General features: G+C 49.9%; 9 protein-coding genes across 9 annotated transcripts; 5 read left to right on the top strand and 4 right to left on the bottom strand.

The window, feature by feature from the left end:
• Nucleotides 1-314: 314 nt before the first annotated feature.
• M436DRAFT_10371 (NIF-domain-containing protein) lies at nucleotides 315-1687 on the top strand (the record flags this gene model as incomplete). Its single annotated transcript, XM_013571459.1, has 2 exons — nucleotides 315-1132; nucleotides 1186-1687. Coding segments are annotated over 2 exons (1320 nt in total), but the record flags the coding sequence as incomplete, so codon positions are not given.
• A 1845-nt stretch (nucleotides 1688-3532) lies between these two features.
• Nucleotides 3533-4261, bottom strand: M436DRAFT_47158 (uncharacterized protein; the record flags this gene model as incomplete). Its single annotated transcript, XM_013571533.1, has 1 exon — nucleotides 3533-4261. A coding segment is annotated over one exon (729 nt), but the record flags the coding sequence as incomplete, so codon positions are not given.
• A 373-nt stretch (nucleotides 4262-4634) lies between these two features.
• M436DRAFT_82291 (putative riboflavin biosynthesis protein Rib7) lies at nucleotides 4635-5447 on the bottom strand (the record flags this gene model as incomplete). Its single annotated transcript, XM_013571839.1, has 1 exon — nucleotides 4635-5447. The coding sequence occupies one exon, from the start codon at nucleotides 5445-5447 to the stop codon at nucleotides 4635-4637; it is 813 nt and encodes a 270-aa protein (XP_013427293.1).
• Nucleotides 5448-6384: 937 nt separating this feature from the next.
• M436DRAFT_47884 (DUF1793-domain-containing protein) lies at nucleotides 6385-8842 on the top strand (the record flags this gene model as incomplete). Its single annotated transcript, XM_013571649.1, has 6 exons — nucleotides 6385-6540; nucleotides 6589-6617; nucleotides 6666-6691; nucleotides 6739-7078; nucleotides 7244-8535; nucleotides 8586-8842. The coding sequence occupies 6 exons, from the start codon at nucleotides 6385-6387 to the stop codon at nucleotides 8840-8842; spliced, it is 2100 nt and encodes a 699-aa protein (XP_013427103.1).
• A 1688-nt stretch (nucleotides 8843-10530) lies between these two features.
• Nucleotides 10531-11376, bottom strand: M436DRAFT_47411 (uncharacterized protein; the record flags this gene model as incomplete). The annotated part of the gene is made up of 1 exon (XM_013571584.1): nucleotides 10531-11376. The coding sequence occupies one exon, from the start codon at nucleotides 11374-11376 to the stop codon at nucleotides 10531-10533; it is 846 nt and encodes a 281-aa protein (XP_013427038.1).
• A 2517-nt stretch (nucleotides 11377-13893) lies between these two features.
• On the bottom strand, nucleotides 13894-14575 carry M436DRAFT_82294 (CGI-121-domain-containing protein; the record flags this gene model as incomplete). Its single annotated transcript, XM_013571840.1, has 3 exons — nucleotides 13894-14202; nucleotides 14255-14377; nucleotides 14423-14575. 3 exons carry the CDS (start codon nucleotides 14573-14575, stop codon nucleotides 13894-13896), a joined length of 585 nt encoding a protein of 194 aa, XP_013427294.1.
• A 358-nt stretch (nucleotides 14576-14933) lies between these two features.
• Nucleotides 14934-16851, top strand: M436DRAFT_47245 (uncharacterized protein; the record flags this gene model as incomplete). The annotated part of the gene is made up of 2 exons (XM_013571554.1): nucleotides 14934-15077; nucleotides 15136-16851. Coding segments are annotated over 2 exons (1860 nt in total), but the record flags the coding sequence as incomplete, so codon positions are not given.
• A 2148-nt stretch (nucleotides 16852-18999) lies between these two features.
• On the top strand, nucleotides 19000-19709 carry M436DRAFT_82296 (uncharacterized protein; the record flags this gene model as incomplete). The annotated part of the gene is made up of 3 exons (XM_013571841.1): nucleotides 19000-19170; nucleotides 19224-19558; nucleotides 19616-19709. The coding sequence occupies 3 exons, from the start codon at nucleotides 19000-19002 to the stop codon at nucleotides 19707-19709; spliced, it is 600 nt and encodes a 199-aa protein (XP_013427295.1).
• Nucleotides 19710-20459: 750 nt separating this feature from the next.
• On the top strand, nucleotides 20460-22252 carry M436DRAFT_73174 (MFS general substrate transporter; the record flags this gene model as incomplete). Its single annotated transcript, XM_013571842.1, has 2 exons — nucleotides 20460-20751; nucleotides 20802-22252. 2 exons carry the CDS (start codon nucleotides 20460-20462, stop codon nucleotides 22250-22252), a joined length of 1743 nt encoding a protein of 580 aa, XP_013427296.1.
• Between the last annotated feature and the right edge of the window lie 223 nt (nucleotides 22253-22475).

A 22475-nucleotide genomic window follows, 5' to 3' on the forward strand; every position in this document is an offset into this window, starting at 1 on the left:
GTCAAACCTCACCAGGCACCAGCCTTCCCAATGACAAGACATGGAAGCCCACCGATAGCATCAAGTTCGCTGCTCCTGCCGCAGCTGCTTCGCAACCCATTCGTCCTGCCGCCGATGGTCCCGTAGCACCGGATGCTTCTGCCAGCACAAATGCTTCTCCTGCCGCAAACACCACACCTACACAACAGCCCGGTCCTAACGCCAAAACCACCTCCCCAAGCCAGGCCTCAGAAGCTAGCAATCCTGCCTTCTCAGGCCCCAAGTCCGCAGATGTAAACACCACTCCTACAGAGCAGCCCATCGAGGCCGAGTCGCAGCCTTCTGGTCCTCTGCCTGATTTGCGCCAAGGCATTCCATCGACCTTCGATTTCGAGTTCATGAAGAAAGAGGCTAGCGCACAAAACCCTACCGAGCAGAAGGTTACTGGTGAAGAGACTCCCGAGTCCACTTCTGAAGCTGCTGGTTTCGGTGGAAGACGTGGAAACGAGGGCGAGGATGAGCAATACCGCCGCGAGGATTACGAGACATCAATCGACAAGCGTCGTGCCAGAATGGCCAACTACGGTTATCTCTCATTGTTGGCTTTCGCCGCCGCCGGTACCGCATACTTTACAAGACCATACGGAGCCGACGAGACCCCTCAAGGTCTCGAGCCTGAGCACATCACCGGATGGGCACCCCAAAGCATGTACGCTCGTGTCAAGAACCGCATGAGCAGCCAGGCCGCCTACTACACCGAACCCACCTTCCAGAAGTTGTTGCCCGAAGTACCAGAGACTCAGCGTCCTCCCTTCACCCTGGTTCTCTCGCTCGAAGACTTGCTTATCCACAGCGAGTGGTCCCGCGAGCACGGCTGGCGTACAGCCAAGCGTCCCGGTGTCGACTACTTCCTCAAGTACTTGAGTCAATACTACGAGCTGGTTCTCTTCACCTCGGTACCCGTTGCAATGGCCGATCCTGTCATCAAGAAGCTCGACCCCTTCCACATCATCCAATGGCCTCTGTTCCGCGAAGCCACCAAGTACGAGAATGGTGAATACGTCAAGGACTTGAACTACCTGAACCGTCCCCTCGACAAGGTCATCATGATCGACACCAAGGCCGCACATGTCAAGAACAACCCCAACAACGCGTAAGTTTTTGGATCATCTCATACGATCATCTCGTACTGACTTTGATCTCCAGCATCGTTCTGCCCAAGTGGGAGGGCAAGCCCACCGACCCTCACGGCAAAGATCTCGTCGCCCTCATTCCTTTCCTCGAGTACGTCGCCACTATGGGTGTTGAAGACACTCGCAAGGTTCTTGAGTCGTTCGCCGGCACCGACATCCCCACCGAGTTCGCCGCCCGTGAAGCCAAGGCTCGCGAGGCCTTCCAGAAGCAATTGGCTGACGAGCAATCGCGCCGTCCTCAACGCTCGATCGGCGGTCTCCTCAACAAAGCCCTCGGCATCAAGGCCCAGCCCGGTGGTCTGTCTCTAGACAACGAATCTACCGTCGCCGAAGGCTTGGCCCAAGGCAAGATGCTTTCCGACCAGATTCGCGAGCGCGGTCAACGCGAGTACCAACGTCTCGAAGCCGAGATCCAAAAGAACGGCGAGAAGTGGCTCAAGGAGATGGAAGAGGAAGAGAAGAAGTTCATGGACAACATGAGCAAGGACATGAAGAAGAGTTGGTTTGGCTGGGGCTCGGCATCAGGAGCCCCTGCGGCCAGCGAGACTGCAGCGAGACAGGAGTAGAATGTCCTTGATTCGCTGTTGTCTGCCTTTTCGCGTTGTTGCACGAGGGAATCCATGAGTCCTCATTATTTTTTCGTGTGAGCATTTGGAGTTTCTTTCTCTCCTCGACACAAAACACATATGTATTTCTATTACGGCTTGCATGAGAATGACTGCTTGCTTTTTTCTGTCTTTTGCGTTTTCGGTGTATAAAAATGTATATCACTTTCTTACTCCTTTGATTCCTTTTCGAGTTCTGTCCAAAATCACGAACAAAAGAAAGAAAGGAAAACACCACTATGCACCTGCTACCCCATCCGTTTCCTCCGGAAACACAAAAGGAAAAGACCACCCATCCGTCTGCTAGCCCCCATCCACATTCTCCAAGCTCTATCCCGTTTCTTCCAAATTGCTCACTAATCATGCTGGGAGTCATTCCCTCATCCCTTTCCTGAGTATATCCTGTCTCCTTCTAATTCCCACCCTCGTAAGAGTTTGGCCAATACCCAGCTTGCTTATGCATAAGCATAGCCAGGATTTCGGGGGTAGTGGGACCAGGTGTGCCAGGAGGAGTTCTTGGGCTGAAAGGCGAGTTGGGGTGGCTGGTGATCCAGATCACGCTGTCGGGTGAGCTGGCGGGAGTCGAAGAGCCTGAGGAGGAGTAAGAGGAGGAAGAGGAGGAAGAGTTGCCGGAGGGGGTGGAGTTTCCAGAGTAGGGGAAATGAGACATTGTTGTTGATTTTTGGTGTTGGTGGGTTGAATTTGGACTTGGTCGTCTTGGTCGATGGGAGTTGGCAGAAGAGTTGGTTTGATTGTGGTTGGTTGGGTTGCTCGAGTTGTTTGACTGTGGTTGTAAGATGATGGTTGAACAGGACGACCCATCACTTTTATATATACAGGAGGGTAAGAAACTGGTATTCGATGAGAATAAGACAAGTGTTTTATTCCTAAGCAAGACATCAGGGAAACAAGACATACGAATCTCAGATATTGATTCTTTCATGTCTGACTAGGATTCTCACATTCAAGTATAGCTAGATATGGAGTTTGAGACGACAGAATAAGAGTCAAAATGCTTTAGAACTAGACTGCGAGATGTTGTGTTCTTGATCCACATAAAGCGTGATTTGTTCGAGCAAAGTCGGGTGCTCGAGGATCTCTGGATGTCTGAGACATGAGAGCTATCATAGCTGTCAAAGACAACTGTGCTCATGATTAATGTAGAGACGTGCAGCTGGCTCTCTTCAACATCCCCGACAGTGTGCAATCGCCCTTAGGTCAGCATTTATCTAGTCGACTGTCTCATGCGGAGGTCAAGGCCGGGCAACGCTTTTTATGTTTAGACCAGTGTGCCTTCTGGCACTCTTTGCTGCAATAGTGCTGTTGAAAGCACTTTCCGCACAGTAAAAGATTTTTGTCGATTGTTGCTTCGGTACCACAGTTGCCACAGTCGAGCAGACTATACTCCTCGTCACTGCTACAGTCAGACGAGATAGAAGTTGAAGTGGACTCTCCTGACAAAACTGGCAGGCCACGCTGGCGGGCGCGTTCGGTCTCGCGCAAGGCGAAAGCAAGAGCAGGGATTGTCGGCGCTGTGAAGTTCGAGCCCTTCGTGTTACTGTCCTCATCTGTGCCCTGATCATCCCGGTGCTTGGTCGGAAGTGCTCTCTGTGCATTCGCTGCATTGACTGCATCCTTAGACCTGGCCCATGAGTTGCCCATGACACGATAGAACGGATCCTTACAGATCAACTTGTGCTGGGAACGGTGTGCGAGTTCGCTTCAGCACAGTCAGCAAATCACGCTAGAATCAACTCAGACATGGGAATCATACCATTTGCGACTGCAGTAGAGTCGCTGGCCGCAGTCCGAACAGGGACGACAAGGCGAGCCATCTGCCGCCTTCTTCTTGCCACAGTTACCACAAGCATTTTGAGGGTGCTCATTGTCGCCAGCAGCCGCACACTTCAAAAGAGGGCCAAAGACCAATCTTGAAAACATCTTCACTGCTGGTTCGATGTCGTCGCCCAGATCGATCATACATTCGCTGATGTCGCCCCAGATATGATCGCCGAAGGCATCGTCTGAGTCGAGGCCAATCGGACGAGACTTGTTGCGAAAGTTGTAGGGTGTGCCGTCTACATAGATGTTGAGCGCGTGTCGGAGTCGCACTTGGGCATTGCGAGAGAAGCCGACTCTAGTGTGAAGTCCTTCCAACGCCTGGCGAAAGTCCGGGCGGATCACGCAGCCGAAACGCATCACGGCGGCTCCAAGCAAGCAGAGCTGATAACCGGGACATCTCCTCGGAGGCCATGTCCACATTGTGGTCTTGTCGCCCTGGCCTACAAAGACCGTGGCATCGTCGATAGGCAGGCGTTTCTTGAGTAGTGTGTCTATCATCCCAGCGTCAAGCTTTTTGCGATAGTGGAGTGCCGTCGCGTTTTCCAGATAGAGAAAGTTGGTCACTTCTTGCTCTTTGAAATCCAGTTCCTGGGTGAAGTTGTGGATGACATGTGTGTCTGCATCGTTTTCAAAGAGACCTGAACTTGTTAAATAATCTCCAGACTTTGCTGAGACGAGTGCTTACCAGTGCCCCATCTATCAATCTTCTGTGTTCTGGTCTGCGTATCCTCGGCAATGGCATCGTTCGCGGCCATAGTGAAGTTAAGATCGTGTTGATGTGCGGATGGGTTGGCTTGGACGATGAGCAGGTTCTGGGAGGCGCTGGAAGTGATGCAGGTGCGACTGGCAACGCGAAGCTGCAGGCAGCCGCGACAACGTGCGCAAGCGTATGTTGATGAAGTGTGATTGGACTGCCTGCGTGATTGATTCAAACTGACTCCGTTTGATAGTCGAAGAGTCAGATTGAAGACAACGCAACTGATTGTGAATGTGAACTGAGTAGGAAGACAATGTTTCAAGCCCTCAAAGTTCCGCAAAGAACGACATCATCACCGAGTTGCTGCCACTTTGTCTGCTGAAGGCGAGCGACCGGCAGAGTGCTACCTTCTGATCTGGGCGGAGACACGACAACGCCACCTTGACCAAGCCAGGTAGGTGCGATGGTCACAATGACCGAGTTGATCAAGTCTGCATTCTCTGTCGATAGAAGCGAGTTGATGATGACCCCACCGCCCTCGATCATGATACTTTGAATGCCTCTCGCCTTGATAGTCTCCAGTATATCGAGCCAAGCGATAGAAGTCTTGTTCTTAGATACTTGTGGCTCGAGCACAATGTAACATCCGCCAACTTCTTCCAGCAATTTCGCATTGTCTGCACTTGGCGTCTTTGAAGTCACAATCCATGGCGCTTTACCTCGTCCCTGTCTGGCAAGATTGAGAATCTTGGTCTCTGAAGTCAGCTGCCATCTTCCCTGAGGGTCGACAACAACAGGCCGAGGCTGGCCATCCAAGCCTTCACTACCGTAACCACCGATGCCTTGTATTCTGCAATTCAAGCTGGGGTTGTCTGCAATCGCAGTGCCTACACCGACCATGATAGCATCATGCCTACAGCGGAGATAATGGGTCATGGCTTTCGACTGTGGGCCTGACAATGCTGTCTGTACACCAGGAGCCAGAGACAGTGCCGAATCCAGTGATGTTGCAAAAGTGAGTGTAACAAAGGGCAAGCCTGATTTTGCTGACTGAGAGTCGTTCACAGGAAGATAAGGTTCCAGGAACACCCGATCGACCTCAGGATAGAGCAACTCTCCGCGGCTTGCCATGATGTGGGATGTTTGCACGTGCAGTGATAGAAAGACCTTGGAGAGATCGACTTGTCACTTGGTGGTTGGAAGCCTCGGCTGGCCAAAAGTCTTGACCGCAGAATTTCCAAGCTTTCTTGTGACCCTGCCCGACCAAACCCACATTTCCAAGACATCCAAGACGTCTGCTCCTACATCAACACCACTCTTTGCAATCCGTCTTCAGCCAGGTATTCCACTGGCGTGCTGCAGTGCAACATCGGAGAGTAATCATCACTCGGTCTCCACCATTGATCGCCTGTCGTTGATTTACACTGATCACATGCATCTATGCATGCTCGTTACTCCGCTCTACATCTGCCATGTCGTCGATCAGTCAAAACTCTGATTCGCCGCCATTGAGCCATGATTCTCAGACGGCTTCCACTTGAGCTCCTGACTCGAGTCATTCGTCGTGAAATTAAAGTGCAGACGGCACCTCATTCCTAACAAAATGCCATCACTTGGCACTCGACACCGCTAGATCGGGACAAGCTCTTTTCCCCGGCCACAAGCTTTCGTCCGAGATCATCTAATACTCAGACAATCAGTCAGTTGAGACGCTACAACAATGACTACTCCTGTACCTCGACTATTGAGACCTTCGATGTGACTGTCATATGGACATGGCCTTCGCCAATTCCTGGGCGGCACTTTCAAGAGGTAGATGAACTAGCTTGGCAGCTACACAGAGAAACACCGCCTGATGACAGCACACAAGTATGACCGTTGAAGAAAATGCGAAACTCATTGGATGTTACATTCCGCACCCTTCTGATCACTGGTCATGCCCTGTGTCGATCTTCTACGCTGGTTCGAACTTCATCTCAACCTGTAGAAGAGCGAATACAAAAAGCCAGGCTTGTCCTTACCATCCATACCACTTCCTATCTCATTGTATCATTATTCGAGAGACAAGATGTTGCCTCTTACTTACTTGTCCCTGCTGGTACCAATAGTTTGGGCCCAATCATCCTTCTCTCCAACAAGACCACCAGCGATACCCCTTGCTGTCTCGAACCCATATCTCAACACCTGGCAGCAAGCCGGTAGTGATGAAGGCAACGGTGGATATGTAAGCACATCGAGCAGGGAATATATGCTCTTTACTAATGCTTGACAGCTTGCTGGTCAATGGCCAAAGTTCTGGGCGTTAGTTCAATGGTACGCTTCTGGTGACTAGATGCTGACGTTGCACAGAGGTCAAGTAACAGGCTGGACAGGTAGTTCCTCCGAGCAAGCTCTTGTGAGAATGCTCATTGAACTATCTCAGGTCTCGTCAAAATTGATGGAGGCGCTGCAGTTACTTGGATGGGAGCACCCAGCGGACCAGCTGTCGCCAATCAAACCCACTTTGAATACACATCAACCAGATCTGTCTTCACATTTTCAGTTGATGGCAAGGTTGGTATGAACGTGACATTCCTCTCTCCAGTTGAACCTACCGATCTCAGGCGCCAGTCGATTCCAGCATCTTACATGAACGTTGAGGTCTTCTCCCTAGATGGTGCTGAACATAAGGTCCAGCTCTACTCAGATGTCTCTGCTGAATGGGCATCGGGAGACAGATCTGCCGTTGCAGAGTGGAACTTTGGTACTATCAAGACTGCCCCGTCGAAGCGTGCAGATACATCAACGATGCAGACAATGACAGTCCCAAGTTCATCGACTGCTTCGTCTAACCTCTCGTCAACTGCGGTTGCGTCTTCTCAGACTGAAGAGACCACAGCATCTCCAGCTTCACCATCTACTACAGTCATCGGGGCTCTGTCGTCTAGTGGTGTTACTTATCATCGCTTCTACCGCCGTGATCAGCAAGTCTTCGTCGAGAACTCGGATCAAGCAAGTTGGGGTAACTGGATCTATGCATGTGAGCATGACGGCTTGACCTACTCAAACGGTGGTGTTGATACAGACGTCCGTGGAGCATTCATGAGCAACGGCGTGCTCGACAATGATCTGAACACCAATTTCAGAGCCATCAGCAACCAGTGGCCTGTTTTTGCTTTCGCTCTCAACCTTGGATCTGTTGGGAGCAGCCCAGCGTCAGCATTGTTTACACTGACCTTATCACAAGAGCAAGCCATTCAATTCGAGTACGATACCAACAAGGTCCAACAACTACCTCCGCTATGGACCAGCTACTTCTCGAGTGAACTCGATTTGATCTCGTTCTTTTACAATGACTGGTCGAACGCTCAGACTAGTGCAACCAGTATCGACACAAAGGTCGCCACCGATTCTTTGGCCAATGCAGGACAAGACTACCTCACCATTACCAGCCTTGCTGTCCGTCAAGTCTTTGCCACTACACAGCTTGCTGGCTCACAAGATTCTTACCACCTCTTCCTGAAGGAGATTAGTAGCAACGGTGACATGCAGACTGTCGATGTCATCTTCCCTGCCTTCCCACTGTTCATCTACTTCAATCCCGATCTTGGTCGTCTACTACTCGAACCACTATTCATCAATCAGGAAGCCGGTAACTGGCCTGCTGCATATGCCATCCATGATCTAGGAGTTTTCCCAAACGCAACCGGCCACGATGACGGGAATGCTGAAAATCAGCCACTAGAGGAGTGTGGCAACATGATCATCATGGCTCTTGCTGTGGCCCAGAAGATCTCAGGCGGTGCTGACTACTTGAATCAACACTACACCATCCTCAAGCAATGGAACGACTATCTTATCCTTGACTCTTTGATCCCCTCGAACCAAATTTCCACCGATGACTTCGCCGGCTCACTAGCAAATCAAACAAACTTGGCTCTCAAAGGAATCATCGGCATCGAAGCCATGGCTATAATCGCAAATATCACAGGTCACGCCGACGATGCCAAAAACTTCACCAACATTGCCCATGACTACATCAACGAATGGCAGCAGTTGGGCATTGCACAAGCCACGAATGGATCACTCGCACATACAACACTCGCATATGGTATGCCAAACACTCACGGCTTGCTCTACAATCTCTTCGCCGATACTTGGGTGAAAACGAACATTGTACCTCGCAGTGTGTACAAGATGCAGTCGTCCTTCTACCCAACCATCGCCATGCAATACGGAGGTAAGTCACATTCCGTGCTCCCTTCGAAGCTTATACTGACACAATCTCAGTCCCTCTCGATACCCGTCACAGCTATACAAAACTCGACTGGGAGATCTTCGCCGCAGCCGTTGCTTCGCCGTCCACGAAACAACTCTTCATTTCCAAGATTGCCGCTTGGATTGGCAAGACTACCACGAACAGACCATTCACGGATCTGTATGAGACTGATAGTGGAGATTATCCTCCAGGCTTGAACTTTGCGGCCAGGCCGGTATTGGGCGGCGTGTTTGCTCCTTTGTTGGTCGGAAAAGGTCCCCTAGGTTAATTGATGGTCTGTTCGATGGTATTTGCAACGTGTTGGGTCCAGTCAAGGGTGTAAACCGCTATGTGAGCCGTGAAACAAGCGGTGTCCGAAGATGCAGTGGATTATGTATCTGAAGGTTGATGGCTTATCGAATACCAGATGCATAGCATGGAGATCACAGAACGCAATTGACCTTGTTCTCTAGCCACAAAGTCTGGAGCGGGGGCAGCGATGGTGAAATCTTGTGGATGTGAACTTTTACAAGACGACTCGAGTGTAGGAGATGTGAACGATGCTTCTCACTCGACACCGCAAATCAGGCAAGTGCCGGTCAAAGGAGCTTACCGTCTGGCATCTCCTCAACTCGGCTCCCCATACCATACCTTCCTATCTCACCATACAATCTTCATCGTGCAGACTGCCATCCAGCATCCTAAAACGAGTCATTCCCCGATACTCGCTGCATGAAGCCTATCTTCCCCATCATCATAATCATCATCAAAACAATCAAAATGACCAACCGTTCCCCTAAAAGGCTTGTCCACGCCCCTAAATTGCTTGTCTGTCCCAAACAAGCACTTTTCAGCTCGTGCAGAGACAAAAAGCCGTTTGTCCAAAACAGCCGCACCCGTCGAATCCGGCAATAATTCTCTCTCTCTTCCTCTTCCCCCGCGGGGAGGCGTACCTGAAACCTTTTGGGGTTCTGGATTCTCACAAACTGTCTCGGTATTTGTGATTTGTGATTTGCGATGTTTACAACGAGAATGGAAGGAACGATGGAGAAGCGATGTCGAATTGAAAAAAAGGGTCACTCTGGGGCACTTCTGAAGCAAACAATCAAAAGTCCGAGATATATATACACAACGGTCACTGTAGAGAGCCCGAGACTCCGAAGGCATGAACAGATAAGGTCTGTATCTATAATTTCGTAAGCTTTGTGGAATCGATTCTGGAAAAACTCAAGCATGCAAGGGGGCGAGCCTCAAATCGAGCACGCGACAATGATCAGCTGCATCCCGCAGAACAACGGACATCGCATTGCGTGGCCTGGCGCGGGTGGTAGCATAGGGAAAAACGGATAAGAGATGCCGGTGGCGTTGTACGTACCAAAAGTTCTATCATTGCAAAAAGTGTGAATGAAAAGTATGGATCAGACTTGGATAGGTGATAGAGTAGGAAAGTGAATTCCGTACGTTTATGGTGTCTATACTATGCTGCGCTTTAATGCAAAAGACACGACTTTGGGAATATACAGGAATGCTATTGAACATGCGCGTCGTGTGGTATCGTTGTAGAGAAAGAAAAACGGGCAAGATGCAAGTATGCAAATGCTTTGGTGCAAAAGAGAAGAGGCTCCAAACGCCATCGCTGGAAAAGCGCAATAATCGTGAGGGCTCATAGAGAGCCAGAATGTACAAAGCAAAGAATGTGTACAGAATCATCATGACTGGGCCAGATCGGAGGCATGTGTGATCGGTCTGTCGAGTCGAGGTTGGCCTTGTACAGCGGAAGCGTCGACTGCGGCAGGTTGTGCTGGTTGAGTGCCTGCTGATGCTGTGTTCGCTATGTTCTTGACAGGAACTCCATTGTGTGCGTAGATGACCTTGTGCTTAGGTCTGCCACCACCAGTCACTCCATTCATGTTTGAAGGATTTCTATGACACAAGAAGTGTTAGGACTTGTTTGAAGATGCCTGTGTGGCAGAAGACTTACGAAAGTGGAATCCATTCCATTGTTTGCTGATCGAAGTGGTGGTTCTCAAAGGTTGTCTTGACCAATGCTTTGGAGCCATACTCTTCAGCAAGAAGATCGGTGTAGGCGTATGGAACTTTGACGGGAGTGTTCTCGAAAACACTCTCACGGAGTGGGAAGATGTCGGTGAAATTGAAGTGATGCTTGTCCTTGCACATCATGGCTCCTTCGATGCCTAGAGCTTCCGCAGTTGTGTTGCGATGGAGTGTGGTGATGTCGATAAACAAGCCATTGCTCATATCAATCCAGCGAGCGTCAATAACATTGAGTCTATCAGTCGTACTGCTGTTTCTCCAATGTGGGTTGATTTCAAGCATGTAATCGCGGCCTTCAGGGAAGGCGGGAAGCTTGTAGTGGTGAACGGTCATGTTGTAAAAGTCGCTCAAGTGCTCCATTGACTTTTCGGTCATTTGAACATCGACATCCGAATCCCAAGGCATGATCTTTCTGTTCCAGAACCATCCAAGAAGACTACCGTGCATGATCCAGGTTTCTGCTCCAATGTCGTTCATTGTAGAAAGATATGTTTGCATGAGTGTGGTGAGGTTTGAGCGGCGATCATCATAACTCAAAACTCTGTCACCAAAACGTCCGTCCATGTGAGGGTGGAATGTTGATTCGTGAAAGTACTTGTCCTTTGGGTCACCGGCTTTTCCACTGTAGTCCTTGGTGAGGCGAGTTCGCACACTGAGGAAATCTGCATCTCTTTTGCGAGCAATGTTGTCTGTGGGGATCTTCATAGGACGAGCATCAGATCCAGTTACGAGTGCCGTTGCAGCCAGGAGGAACTTGATTAGACGCATGGTTTCTGATGAGGTGCGTGAGTGAACCAGAAGTTGCAAGAAAAATAGACTAGGGCACTCCGGAAGGCGGGAGAGACTGAAGTATAAGAAACGACCACGCTGGGAAAGTGATCGTGTGCCTGAACCTGTTTGGTGGAGAAGTGCTTTACTCCGTAACTTGATGTCGTGTGAGAATCGACCAAAGATGGCAGATGATCGACGATTCTTCCTCTTGGCCTATCAAATGATCCTGGTTGTTTGTTGGATGGACAAGGGTTGGGCGATTACGAGGCACGACGTGCAGGACAAGAAGACTTTATCGCGCGTCAAAGTACAAACAACTACCCTATCAAAAGCTAAAAAGTCGCGCAAAGTTGTGAGAAAATCCAATACAACACCTCGCTTCGATTCAATGGCTCACACTTGCTGTCGCGGCCGAGCCAGCCCCTCGAAACCGTTCTGAGGTGGCCGCGTAGTCCTGCATCGAATTCTTCTTCCTTCGGCGTCATCGGAGAGCGACACCCCCGGGAAACCTGGCCAACGGTGTGCGCACCAGCCCTGTTTCGGGAGGAAGCTGCAACCGTGCTTCCTGCCCTTCCGAACAATCTCCTGCATCATCCTTTGACACACAAGACACATATAGAAAGACTGGTGTCAAGATTTGGGGTGTCGGGAATTTGGTCTCGTCTTTCTGTATCACACATCACAATCCTCAGACAGACACGACACTGATAACCCCTTGCATGATTCTTGACCTGAAAATGACGCCGGTGAAACCATTGAATCGGCCGAGAAAGCTAAGCTTTAGACAAGCCTTTGGTTCGCCTTGGCTGCGTCTTGTGTGCAAGCCACGTTCGGCAGGTGACAGACTTTTACGAGACATTATCTAGACCTCGAATCTGGCAAGCCGATATACCATTATTGAAAGTGGCTTGCCGACTCAGCTGAATGTCATTTCACGCACAGAAGAAACGAATCCGAAGCGGCTTTCGTTTTGTTTGCCGCTCCTGGACCGTTTGGCTGCGACACATGAGGGTTGCGTGGCCTCAGGAGAGGAGAGCGAAAGGATCCCCACGCCTACATGGCCAGTAGCTACTCTTTGGCTGTCAGCGCACAGCCTGAATCGAGCCGAGGAATTTGGTTTGAGTTTGCTAAGCTCCTTAACGCCGTCATGCATAACGTGCATACCACGGCTGATCGGGTTCAGCTCAAGTCGCACGCTTTCATTTCAGGGAGAAACGAAACAGCTTTCAGTGCTCTCACACGAGTTTATGAGACTCGACATCAGTCGTTGTTTCGTGACTGTCATGCTTCGAAACTCGAATTCCAGTCATGCCAAGTCGTTTGACATCCTTGACCATTACGTAGGTCAAGAGAGAAATCGATCCTTTGGTGGCCTTACCTGCCTTTCTCCATGACAACACATACGATGTCCTTGGCTCTGGCAATCATCTGATACGCAGTCGAAAGATTTGATTCGTCGACACTCGTATCTCGGGCGCCGCATTTGTGTCAATTCTGTACCATGATTGTTGCTCCACGCCATTCACTGTTGGTTCAAAAGCAGATCTACAGCGACTGGAGAGAGATGCTGTCAGCAGTGTATCATCGACCTACCTCTCATTGATCTATCATTGATGCTTTCCATGCACTCGAAACATGCAACGTAATCTTTCCACGACGGATTGATCTCTTGACGTTAGTCTGGGACCATCTGCAGACCACAAGTTCATGATAGTATGCGTTTATGCCCCTATCTCCTCTGTACGCTTGAGATCCGAGATACGAGAACGGGTACCAGGAGAGAAGCAGTAAGTATCGACTTTCACTGACCTGGTCCTTCGCTCACTTGAGCATTTAGGATAAAGAGATCTTCATCCAGAGCCTCCAGGGTGGAGATTTTGTTCGACTGCGGCAACAGACTCATTGTCAAGGCCCCGACGGCATGCAGAACAGATGAAAAGGTTTCGCATGTAAATCTGCTTATATACTCTGGTATAACATTCGAGGACAGCGTTCGAGAATAGAATCCTGGTGTAAGACGAAAACATCACATGAGAGATTACCCGGTAATCCCGAGTTGTCTCCATTCGATAAGATCACATGACTGATACTATCGAGGACAATGGAAGTAGTGAGCAGACAAAAGCTTGTATATCTTGCGATCGTGATATCGTAGACATGACTATCCGATGGGTGTTTCTGTGACGTGAACATGCGAGTACTGCTCAACAGTTCGATGCGCGTCTCTGTCGTTGCATGAGTGGGCATCAGATGGTATAAGCGAAGCTGAGAGAGCTGCATTTTGATGTTCTGCGCAAACCAGCCGCAAAGTTGGTAACACCTTGATTTCGAATATCGTCGTGATTCTGCCAAGGCTCCTTGCGAAGCTGATGTGGCGGTCATATATGCAGAGAAGTGTCGCTGACCAGAGCGTAGTGCATAAGCAGCAGTCTTAGTCAGATGCGTAGCACAAGTGTCCGTAGCCGACCAGTAGGGTCAGCGGATTTGACATTGTCGTGGACAGAGAATGGAATTTCATGAGCCTCTAAGAGCCATGACACCGAGAATAGAAGTCTCGAGCTCCTTGATCTCAGCTTCCTTGGAAGAAGTACCATTTGCGGAGCCTTTCCTTGCCTGAACATTGAGCTTGTAGATTTTGCGGAGTCTTGCTTGATCAACAAGCTCGGCAAAGTTCGTATCCGAGACATCTACTTGATCGCCTTCGATGTTCTGCTGGAGGTGTTGGCTGACGGACTCGGCAGTGATCCCCGAAGAGAGAACTTTGATAGCCAGAACATGTTGGGTCGTGTCGGAGATACCAAAGCGACGGAACGACTCAGCGATCTGAGAGATCATTAGCATACAAGGATAACATTGTATATCAATAGAGACACACATTGTTGTTTGGTGAGAAAGAAAAGACAATCTCAGAATGAACGTTGTGACTCTTCATGCGATCACTTGCAAAGTCGTTGATGCCTCGGAAAGAAGCAGCGAGGAACTGCATACGAGAGACGACCTACCGAGTCAGAAAGGTTCAGATTTGAGGGAATGAGCGACATACAACAGAAGCATCGAGGAAAGCATATTCGAAGTCGGCGTTGCCAGCCAGAAGCTGCTGACGGAGAAAAGAAGCATTCTTCACGTTTTTGTACAGCCCAACGCACAGAGGGTACTGTGGAAAGTGAGGAAGAGCAATAGTCTCGAGAGTCGACATTCTGATAAGAAGTGGAAGTTCTATGGCATTTGATGATATATGGTGCTGCAAGGAAAGAGTAATGGAGGCAGCATGGCCCGTGCACTATCACGTGCGGCAATCGGCAGGCTGGCGGTCTTGCTAGGTGAAGTTGGTAGAGAGAAAATTCATGTCATCTTCGGGAGGCGATATCATCGTAATACAGACGCGCAAGATCACACCGCCATTGCAACACTCCTTTTCCCCGACATTGCAGGCTTTGAATTGCTCGAGTTTCTTGTTCTGACAAGTTTAGTCGCAGCTTCGAGTTCGCATTCACGGCTTGTACCGCGACCTTGTTGCTCACGGCGAATACCGTCTGCGAGTGTCCAGAGACAGCATGACCAGCAAACGCCCATCTGAAGGCAGTCCAGATGGTACTCCGGCCAAGCTTACCAAGTCTGAGAATGGCGACTTTTCACGCTCTGTCCGCAAAAAGTTGACGACGACGTCGAGGACTGGTCAAGCCTGCGACCGATGCAAGGTAAGACTCGACCATCATCATCGTCATCACCGTCGTCCATCACTGACAGCGTGTGAAGGTCAGAAAGATACGATGTGATGCCCGCCCGGGTGGATGCTCACCATGCATCGCCAACAATCTCGAATGCAAGACGACGGACCGTATCACTGGACGCGCCACCTCACGAGGTCATACCGAGCACATCGAAACCGAGAACATGGCCTTGAAGCAACACATTAACGACTTGCGACAGCAGCTCATTGACTCGGGACATGATCCTCGCCCTGCGCCAATCATGCCTCTAGGCTTCGTCGGCAGTGGTGGACAGCCTGCCTACGCTTGGCCCCAGCAAATGTTCGACCTCTCGACCATCCTCGGAGCCGATACCCACCTTGATCCGGCAAAGTCTCGCGCCCGCACCGCTGCCCTGCCCGATTATCGCAACAACTCCCTTGGCGACAACTATCTCGGTATCTCTGGCGCAAACGAATGGCTGTCTCCCATCAAGGGTACCTCTGTCGCTCTCTTCGGCATGGAGCTGGATCTCGTCGACTTCGTCACCAACGACAATGATGAAGCCTTCTCGCCCACATCATATGAGAACTTCCTCAGTATCGCTTTCAAGTCGTCGCAAGAACGTCCACCACCACCGTCATTCCCTTCGTACCGCGAGTGCAAGGCCCTTTGCGAGTGGTACTTCATCTCGGTCAACTGCCATGCGCCAATCGTCCACAAGCCCGATGTTTTGGACATGGTCGACCGCCTCAACTCGGACGAGGTCTACCAGCCAGATATTAGTGAGACTGTACAGCTGCATATGATCATCGCCATGATGTTGTTCCAGTCTTCGGTCAGAAACAGCCGTCCGACTGAGTGGGCCGACCACTACCGTTATGCTGCCAGCTTCCTTCCTGATCTGATGGCTAAGCGTACCCTGCCTAACATTCAGGCTATTGCTTTGATCTGTCTACATCTGAGGAACTTTACCAAGCCTGGTGCTGCTTGGTTCATGTCAACCCTGACACTCAATCTTTGTGCTGAAATGGGTCTTCACAGATCTGTTAGTGCTTGGGGAAAGTCCAGCCCCGAGTTCAGCGAACATGAGATCGAAATGCGCAAGCGTGTCTTTTGGAGTGTTCTGGTCATCCACACATCTATCAGCAACAAGCTTGGTCGACCACTGGCTATGCGTCTCGAAGACTTTGATGTGGAGTTTCCCAAAGCTCTTGACGACAACACTGGCAACGAAGCATCTTGCATTGATGAATGGCACAAGTGCTCGTACCGTGTCGCATGTCACAACTTCAAGTGGGTGTTGCTTGTCATCCAAGTTCAGACTTCGATCTACTCGGTCCGCGCTCCTCCTCATTCATATGAGCTCACCATCCAGAAACTCGAGCGCGATCTTGATTACTTCTTGAAGAGCATTCCGATCGAGCTATCCGGTGGTCCCGAGACTGCTCAAGATGATAGGGCCTGTTCGCTGTATCTACAGTTCGGTGCACAGGAGTTGAACTTGCTCGTCCATCACCCTGCTGTGTGTCGCACACAAAACACCGATGTGAACAACAAGAACTTGGATGTCTGTTTGGATGCTAGCGCCAAGTTGCTACACATTGCACAGAGCATGCGTGCCTTGAGAGCTCTCGACACTACTTGGCTCAATGCAACCGTCTGGTTATCTGCCATGTTTGTTACGCTTTTTGCCTACAACCAGCGCAAGGATCACATCACATCCACTGATCTCAATGCTCTCAAGGACACCATGGAGCAGTGGTTGAGCATCATCGGCGACATTGGTCAGTTGATGGGTAGTGGTGCTAAGCTCCAAAATGCCGTCCGTCACATCGTCAACGCCTCTATCGACAACATCCACCGTCACCTTGCTGCGAAGACTGCAAGTGCTGCTGTTGCTTCAGCAAACATTGCTCACTCGTCGCCAGCTCTTACAGATGGCCAACAAGATGGTGTCAATGGTTACAATGCCCCTGCAGGCTACGCTCCGGCGTATGTTCCTGCTGATCCCACCGGTGCTCCTCCCACCGACACCACTGCCGGCGCATCGTACCTTGGTCCAGATGAGAACGGTCTACAGACCCAGCAACCTTATCAGACCAACGGCTTCGCATACCCTGATCCATCAGGTGCCTCAGCACCCGCGTATCCCGGCTTCGTCGACAGCAGTGCTTACACCAATGGCGACGACATCAAGTCCGACCTTACTGCTCAGCTCGCCGCCCACAATGCTGGCCACGCTTTGCATCAAACAAACCACAATCACAACCAGAACGTGCCCCAACAGATGGCTCCTCACGATCAGACGACTCAACAACTCTTCCAAGCCTTCACATCTCCTTCGCCAAACAATAGCTACGCTTCTCCTACCACCACCGTGACTACTGCAGCAGCAATCACGCCTCAACAACAACCCCAGCAGATGATGATGGGTCCTGTCGCTTGGCGTCACTTCACCCATGACATGCTTGGTATCATGGGCACTGGCTATCCCAATTTCGACATGCAGAACGCAACTGCATTGTTGGCACTGGGTCAGAAGCCTCCTGGTGTGGATCCTAGCAGCGTCATGCCTGTAGGAGACGGTAGTGCACCTTTGCCCTTGATCGGCGATGGACTCTGGCCATTGACGACGTATGGACCTGTCAGCAGTCATACTGGTTATTGACAATGATAGTAGACGAGCGGGTTTGCTCGTCCCTGGTTCAGTGATGGATGGTTGCAGTTTCGATAAAGGCAATCGACTGGCGCAAGTTCACGATGAGACCAGAGACTGATGTTGATAGCGAGGGTAGCTTGTTTGTTTGAGGGCGTTCAAGGGGTGCTGTTGGGGAGAAATGCTGGGTCATTGCTTTTTTGCTCTGCTAGTTACTGGGTTTCCATAACGGCCGTAGTCTGCGAGTTACTTTTCTACTCTCGGCATGATTTGATAAATGAGATGCATTTTTCTGTCACTTGGCGCCTAACATACCTGGCTCGATAACAGACAACGAAGACGTGAGACTTTTAAGTTCTAACCCAGAACATAAAATCTGACGAGGAACAAGTCCAAAACCTCAACATCTGCAAACTACCCAGACGGCGCTCTGTTGAGCATCTGAGAGGCATCGAAACATAAGCTCATACACAAGAAACAACCAGATCAGCTCATACTGACCGTCAGGAGATGATGCAGTTCTGTTGTCTGGGTTACCCTGGCTCAGTATAGCTTCATGGTTCCGGATTCGATTCGAAACAAAAGAATCAAAGATGATCGCGATCTCAACCGAAGAGTGTCCTATTCTCGGACGCTGGGGAAATTTAGGATTCGATTGGCGCACTGCCAGTCGGTTGTCAATAGTCCAGGTACATAGCAAACATCCGTCCAGCGCCTCGACTGGGATCGACTTCCGAAACATCCACCCGTCTACAACCTTCCACCACAACTGCAGCAGATCTTTTCGACATGCAAGAAACCTGGAATGCAGGTGTCCAGGTTGTTCGAATGGCGTGTCCATTTTTTGTCGCAAGCAAAAAGGAAGTCGCTATATTTACGCGCCGTGCCAAGACCACACCCTATTGGACGAGACAGCGTTAACTGAAGAGAGACAGCGTGTTACACCTCTTCAGACGAGATGAATCAAGATAACAAGAGACAAGGATAGCATGTCTGAGATTTGCAGGTCGAGTGGGCTGTGTTGTGGAAAAAGGCAGTACTTAAGACCTTTGTTTTGCTGTCTTTGTTCTCGGTCTCAGACAATCCAACAACAACAGCATATTCTCTTCTTCTGCTTCTGTTTTCTCAGCATATCATCTCTGCTCTTCCTGCATTTCTCTTGGAGTTTCATCTCTTGCGGCATCCTCGATTCGACCTTTTGACAGCCGCCGGTCGGTCATTTGCACTGCTTCCTACCTTTATCACCCTACTTCGTCAACGAACTTGATCAAGATGCCCGTTCCAAGCTACGGTGCTCTCCCGCTCAGCGAGACCTTTCTCTGCATCAGAGGATTGAGTCTGGTTGCAATGGTCGGCATCGTCGGTTTGACTGCAAACTTCGTGGCCGCAATCAACAGTGTGGGCATTGAGCCTCCAAGAGAAATTGTCGGAACTTTGAGTATCGTATGTGATCCGATCCTTTGATATTTCTTCGAGCAGCGCTAATCCAGACATAGACCTGCATCGCAACGCTGTACACTCTGATCAGCGTCCCATTCTATATGGCTCAAGCAAACTTGGGCTTGTTTATCATGACTGGTATTGACAGTCTTCTTCTCCTTGCCTTCGTCATTGTTTCAGTCACTCTCGGCAAACCACTTAGTCTGCTGAACTGTTTTGCCATTGCCACTGCAGACAGCAAGATCGATGCCGCAGGCGCTGCTTCCTGGCTGCAAAGTCTGGTGCAGAATGTCAAGCAAGGTGGCAGTATCGGTCTGTATGTCTGGGCTGGCTCCACTAAACTCAATTGTCTCGAGACCAAGGCAATCTGGGGATTGTGCATTGCACTTTGGTAAGTCTTTGCTCATTCCTAAAACGATGACCCTTCGGTTAACAGTCGATCTTTTAGCATTCTTTTCTCATGCTCATGCATCTTGCTGCCAACTTTGTGGTTCAAGAGCAAGAGAGCTGGTCTGCTTCCTAAGAAGATCGAAGCTGCTTGAGCGACCTCATCGACTAAGGTCACATCAACCGGAGATACGATCCACAAGGCGCGAATCGAATGGAGGGCCAGACCCCGTATATCTCCCTTGTGAAAAAATTGCTGCGACGGCATACTTTGTTGAGTCGGAGATGGGCGCTTTGCGCGCGGAGATGTGATTTCTTCTTTTTTGTGTGCACTGTTCTTTCCTTCATTCTTTCTCTCGGTATAGAGCGATCATCGCTTCACAGTCGTTATCATCATTCTCGCATTGCGACGGGTCAGTACGGACAATGATGAAGCAGATAGGCGCATATACAAGACAACTCCTAATAGAAACCACGAATTGTTGTCGATTGTACAAGAACAAAAAGCCCCACGAGTTTCTATCGAGTCAAACTGTTAAGCGTCGGCGAGATCCGATTGGTTGAAATTGCTCATGCAGCTGGGAAACTGCTTCTTATCGCGCTCTATCCATTTGTAGAACCACAACTGTGGATTCAGCTTGCAGGATCCGTTGCCGAAAAATTCCCTTTCAATAAACCATCTCATAAACATGTAGTCGCAGCCTTTGCGCAAACAATTCCTCCATCTTCGCATCTCGACCTGTGGTCATCTGTCCATCATCCTACGCGCCTAACCTGACTCGCTAAACAACGACGAATTGATCGCGTGCTCTCATCCTTTGCGGGGAAACGAACCATTGCGATAGTTTTACGTCAGCATATATTGTACCAGCCATCGATACAAAAGTCCTGGATTGCTCGAAAAGATGTCGCTATTCGAACGAAGAAGCAGTATGGAGACCTTACGAGATCACTGGAATACGACTACTCCGAATGACTTGGCTGCTAGAGCGTCTTCACCTACAGGTTCCGAACGTCGAAAACTGAGTTTTAATCCTGTCGGTAGCTGGGTTCCGAACGTTGCACATGAGGAACCCGTTGCCGCGTTTGAGGTCAGCAAGATCAAGAGGATAGCTCAAGTTGCTGTTGCTTGTGTGTATTGCTTGTTCGCTGCTGGAGTAGTATTTGGATATGCTGCTATCAAGCCTGTTCTGATAGGTATGTGATCTGTATGAACGATTTTGTCGACTTCAGCTAATCCCTTGCAGAACAAGGTGTCTATGCCGAGCGATGCACACCTAAAGAGATTGAAGAGGGCGTATGGGTTTGCTACGAACAAGAGTTGAGACTCAACTTGATGTTCACTGTCGCCGCTGTCAGCACAAACGTTTGCGCTTTACCTGTTGGAACCATCTTGGATCGCTATGGACCCAGAGTTGCTGGTATCATCGGCTGCTTTCTTCTTGCTATCGGATCTGCTCTTCTGGCCTTTGCTTGGGACCATCGTGGAAGTGTCGACCTTTGGATTCCTGGTTACTTCTTCCTCGCTCTTGGTGGACCTTTCATCTTCATCTCAAGCTTCCAACTTTCGAACACTTTCCCCAAGCATTCGGGCACGATTCTCGCGCTGTTGACTGGTGCCTTTGATACCAGCTCTGCCGTCTTTCTTGTCTATCGCCTCATTTTTCAAGCCACCGACAGAAGCTTCAGCACCAAGAAATTCTTCTTGATTTACCTGGCTGTACCCGCCTTGATCCTCATAGCTCAAATTTTCCTCATGCCATCCAACAGCTACAAAACCGTTGGTGAATTGGTTCAGCAAGCCGAGGAACCATTAGCAGACTCAGACTCAGATCTCGAAATCAGTAATGAGGAACGTGCTCAGCTTCGTCAAGAACGTCGCGAGTCCATAGTCAGCGAGATTACCGAATTATTGGGCACGAAGGGCGCCGAGGATCAGCAAGCTCAGCAACAACAAGTCGAAACGATAAGCGGTGTCTGGGGTGTTTTGCATGGAAAGCCTGCGCTGAAGCAGATCATGACACCATGGTTCATCCTCATTGCTCTGTTCACTATCATCCAGATGACCAGAATCAACTACTTCGTCGCCACCATCCGCACTCAATATTCCTATCTGGTTGGTCCTGGAAAAGCCGAGAACATCAACGCCTTCTTCGATATTGCGCTCCCTCTCGGCGGTGTTGTTGCCGTTCCTTTCATCGGTCTTGTTCTTGATCACACGAGCACAGTGTTCACACTCACCCTTCTGGTAACCATTGCGACAACGATTGGAGTCCTCGGAGTTATTCCCAACACTGCATCCGCATATGCTAATATCATTCTCTTCGTCATCTACCGTCCCCTGTACTACACAGCTGTATCGGACTACTCTGCCAAGGTCTTTGGGTTTGCTACCTTTGGCAAGGTTTACGGTCTCATCATTTGTCTCGCTGGTCTGTTCAACTTTTCGGCTCAAGGATTGGATGCACTTACCCATCATGCTTTCAACAACAACCCAGTCCCTGTTAACATCATTCTGCTCTCTACTGCATTCGCGGTTGGTGTTTTGCTGGTTGGCTACGTCTGGTATCAGTCTAGGTCTATCGAGAGGGATGACTTGGAGGAAGAGGCCGAGGAGGCCAGAGAGGTGTTGATGCCTGGTGCCGATGCAAACAACACAATGAGAGAGCATGGTCACCAGACATATGGCGCTGCATAGCCTTGACGAACTCAGTACTGGAAGGAGCAGAGTGTCCAAAAATAGAAAGAGGAGGATTATGATCCCAGCCATTGTTAACTACCGAGTTGTAATCTAGTCGTTCATCGTCTTGCCCTGATATTTCTCTGATAGCACATACCTGCAAAAAGTTGACGCATCCTTAGCAGAATGATTGAATTTCGTTAGTGACACGAACAGCGATCCCACGACTCAATAAGACTTC

Source organism: Aureobasidium namibiae, assembly GCF_000721765.1.
Source record: "Aureobasidium namibiae CBS 147.97 unplaced genomic scaffold scaffold_9, whole genome shotgun sequence".
In the NCBI taxonomy this organism is placed as follows: Eukaryota; Fungi; Ascomycota; class Dothideomycetes; order Dothideales; family Saccotheciaceae; genus Aureobasidium; species Aureobasidium namibiae.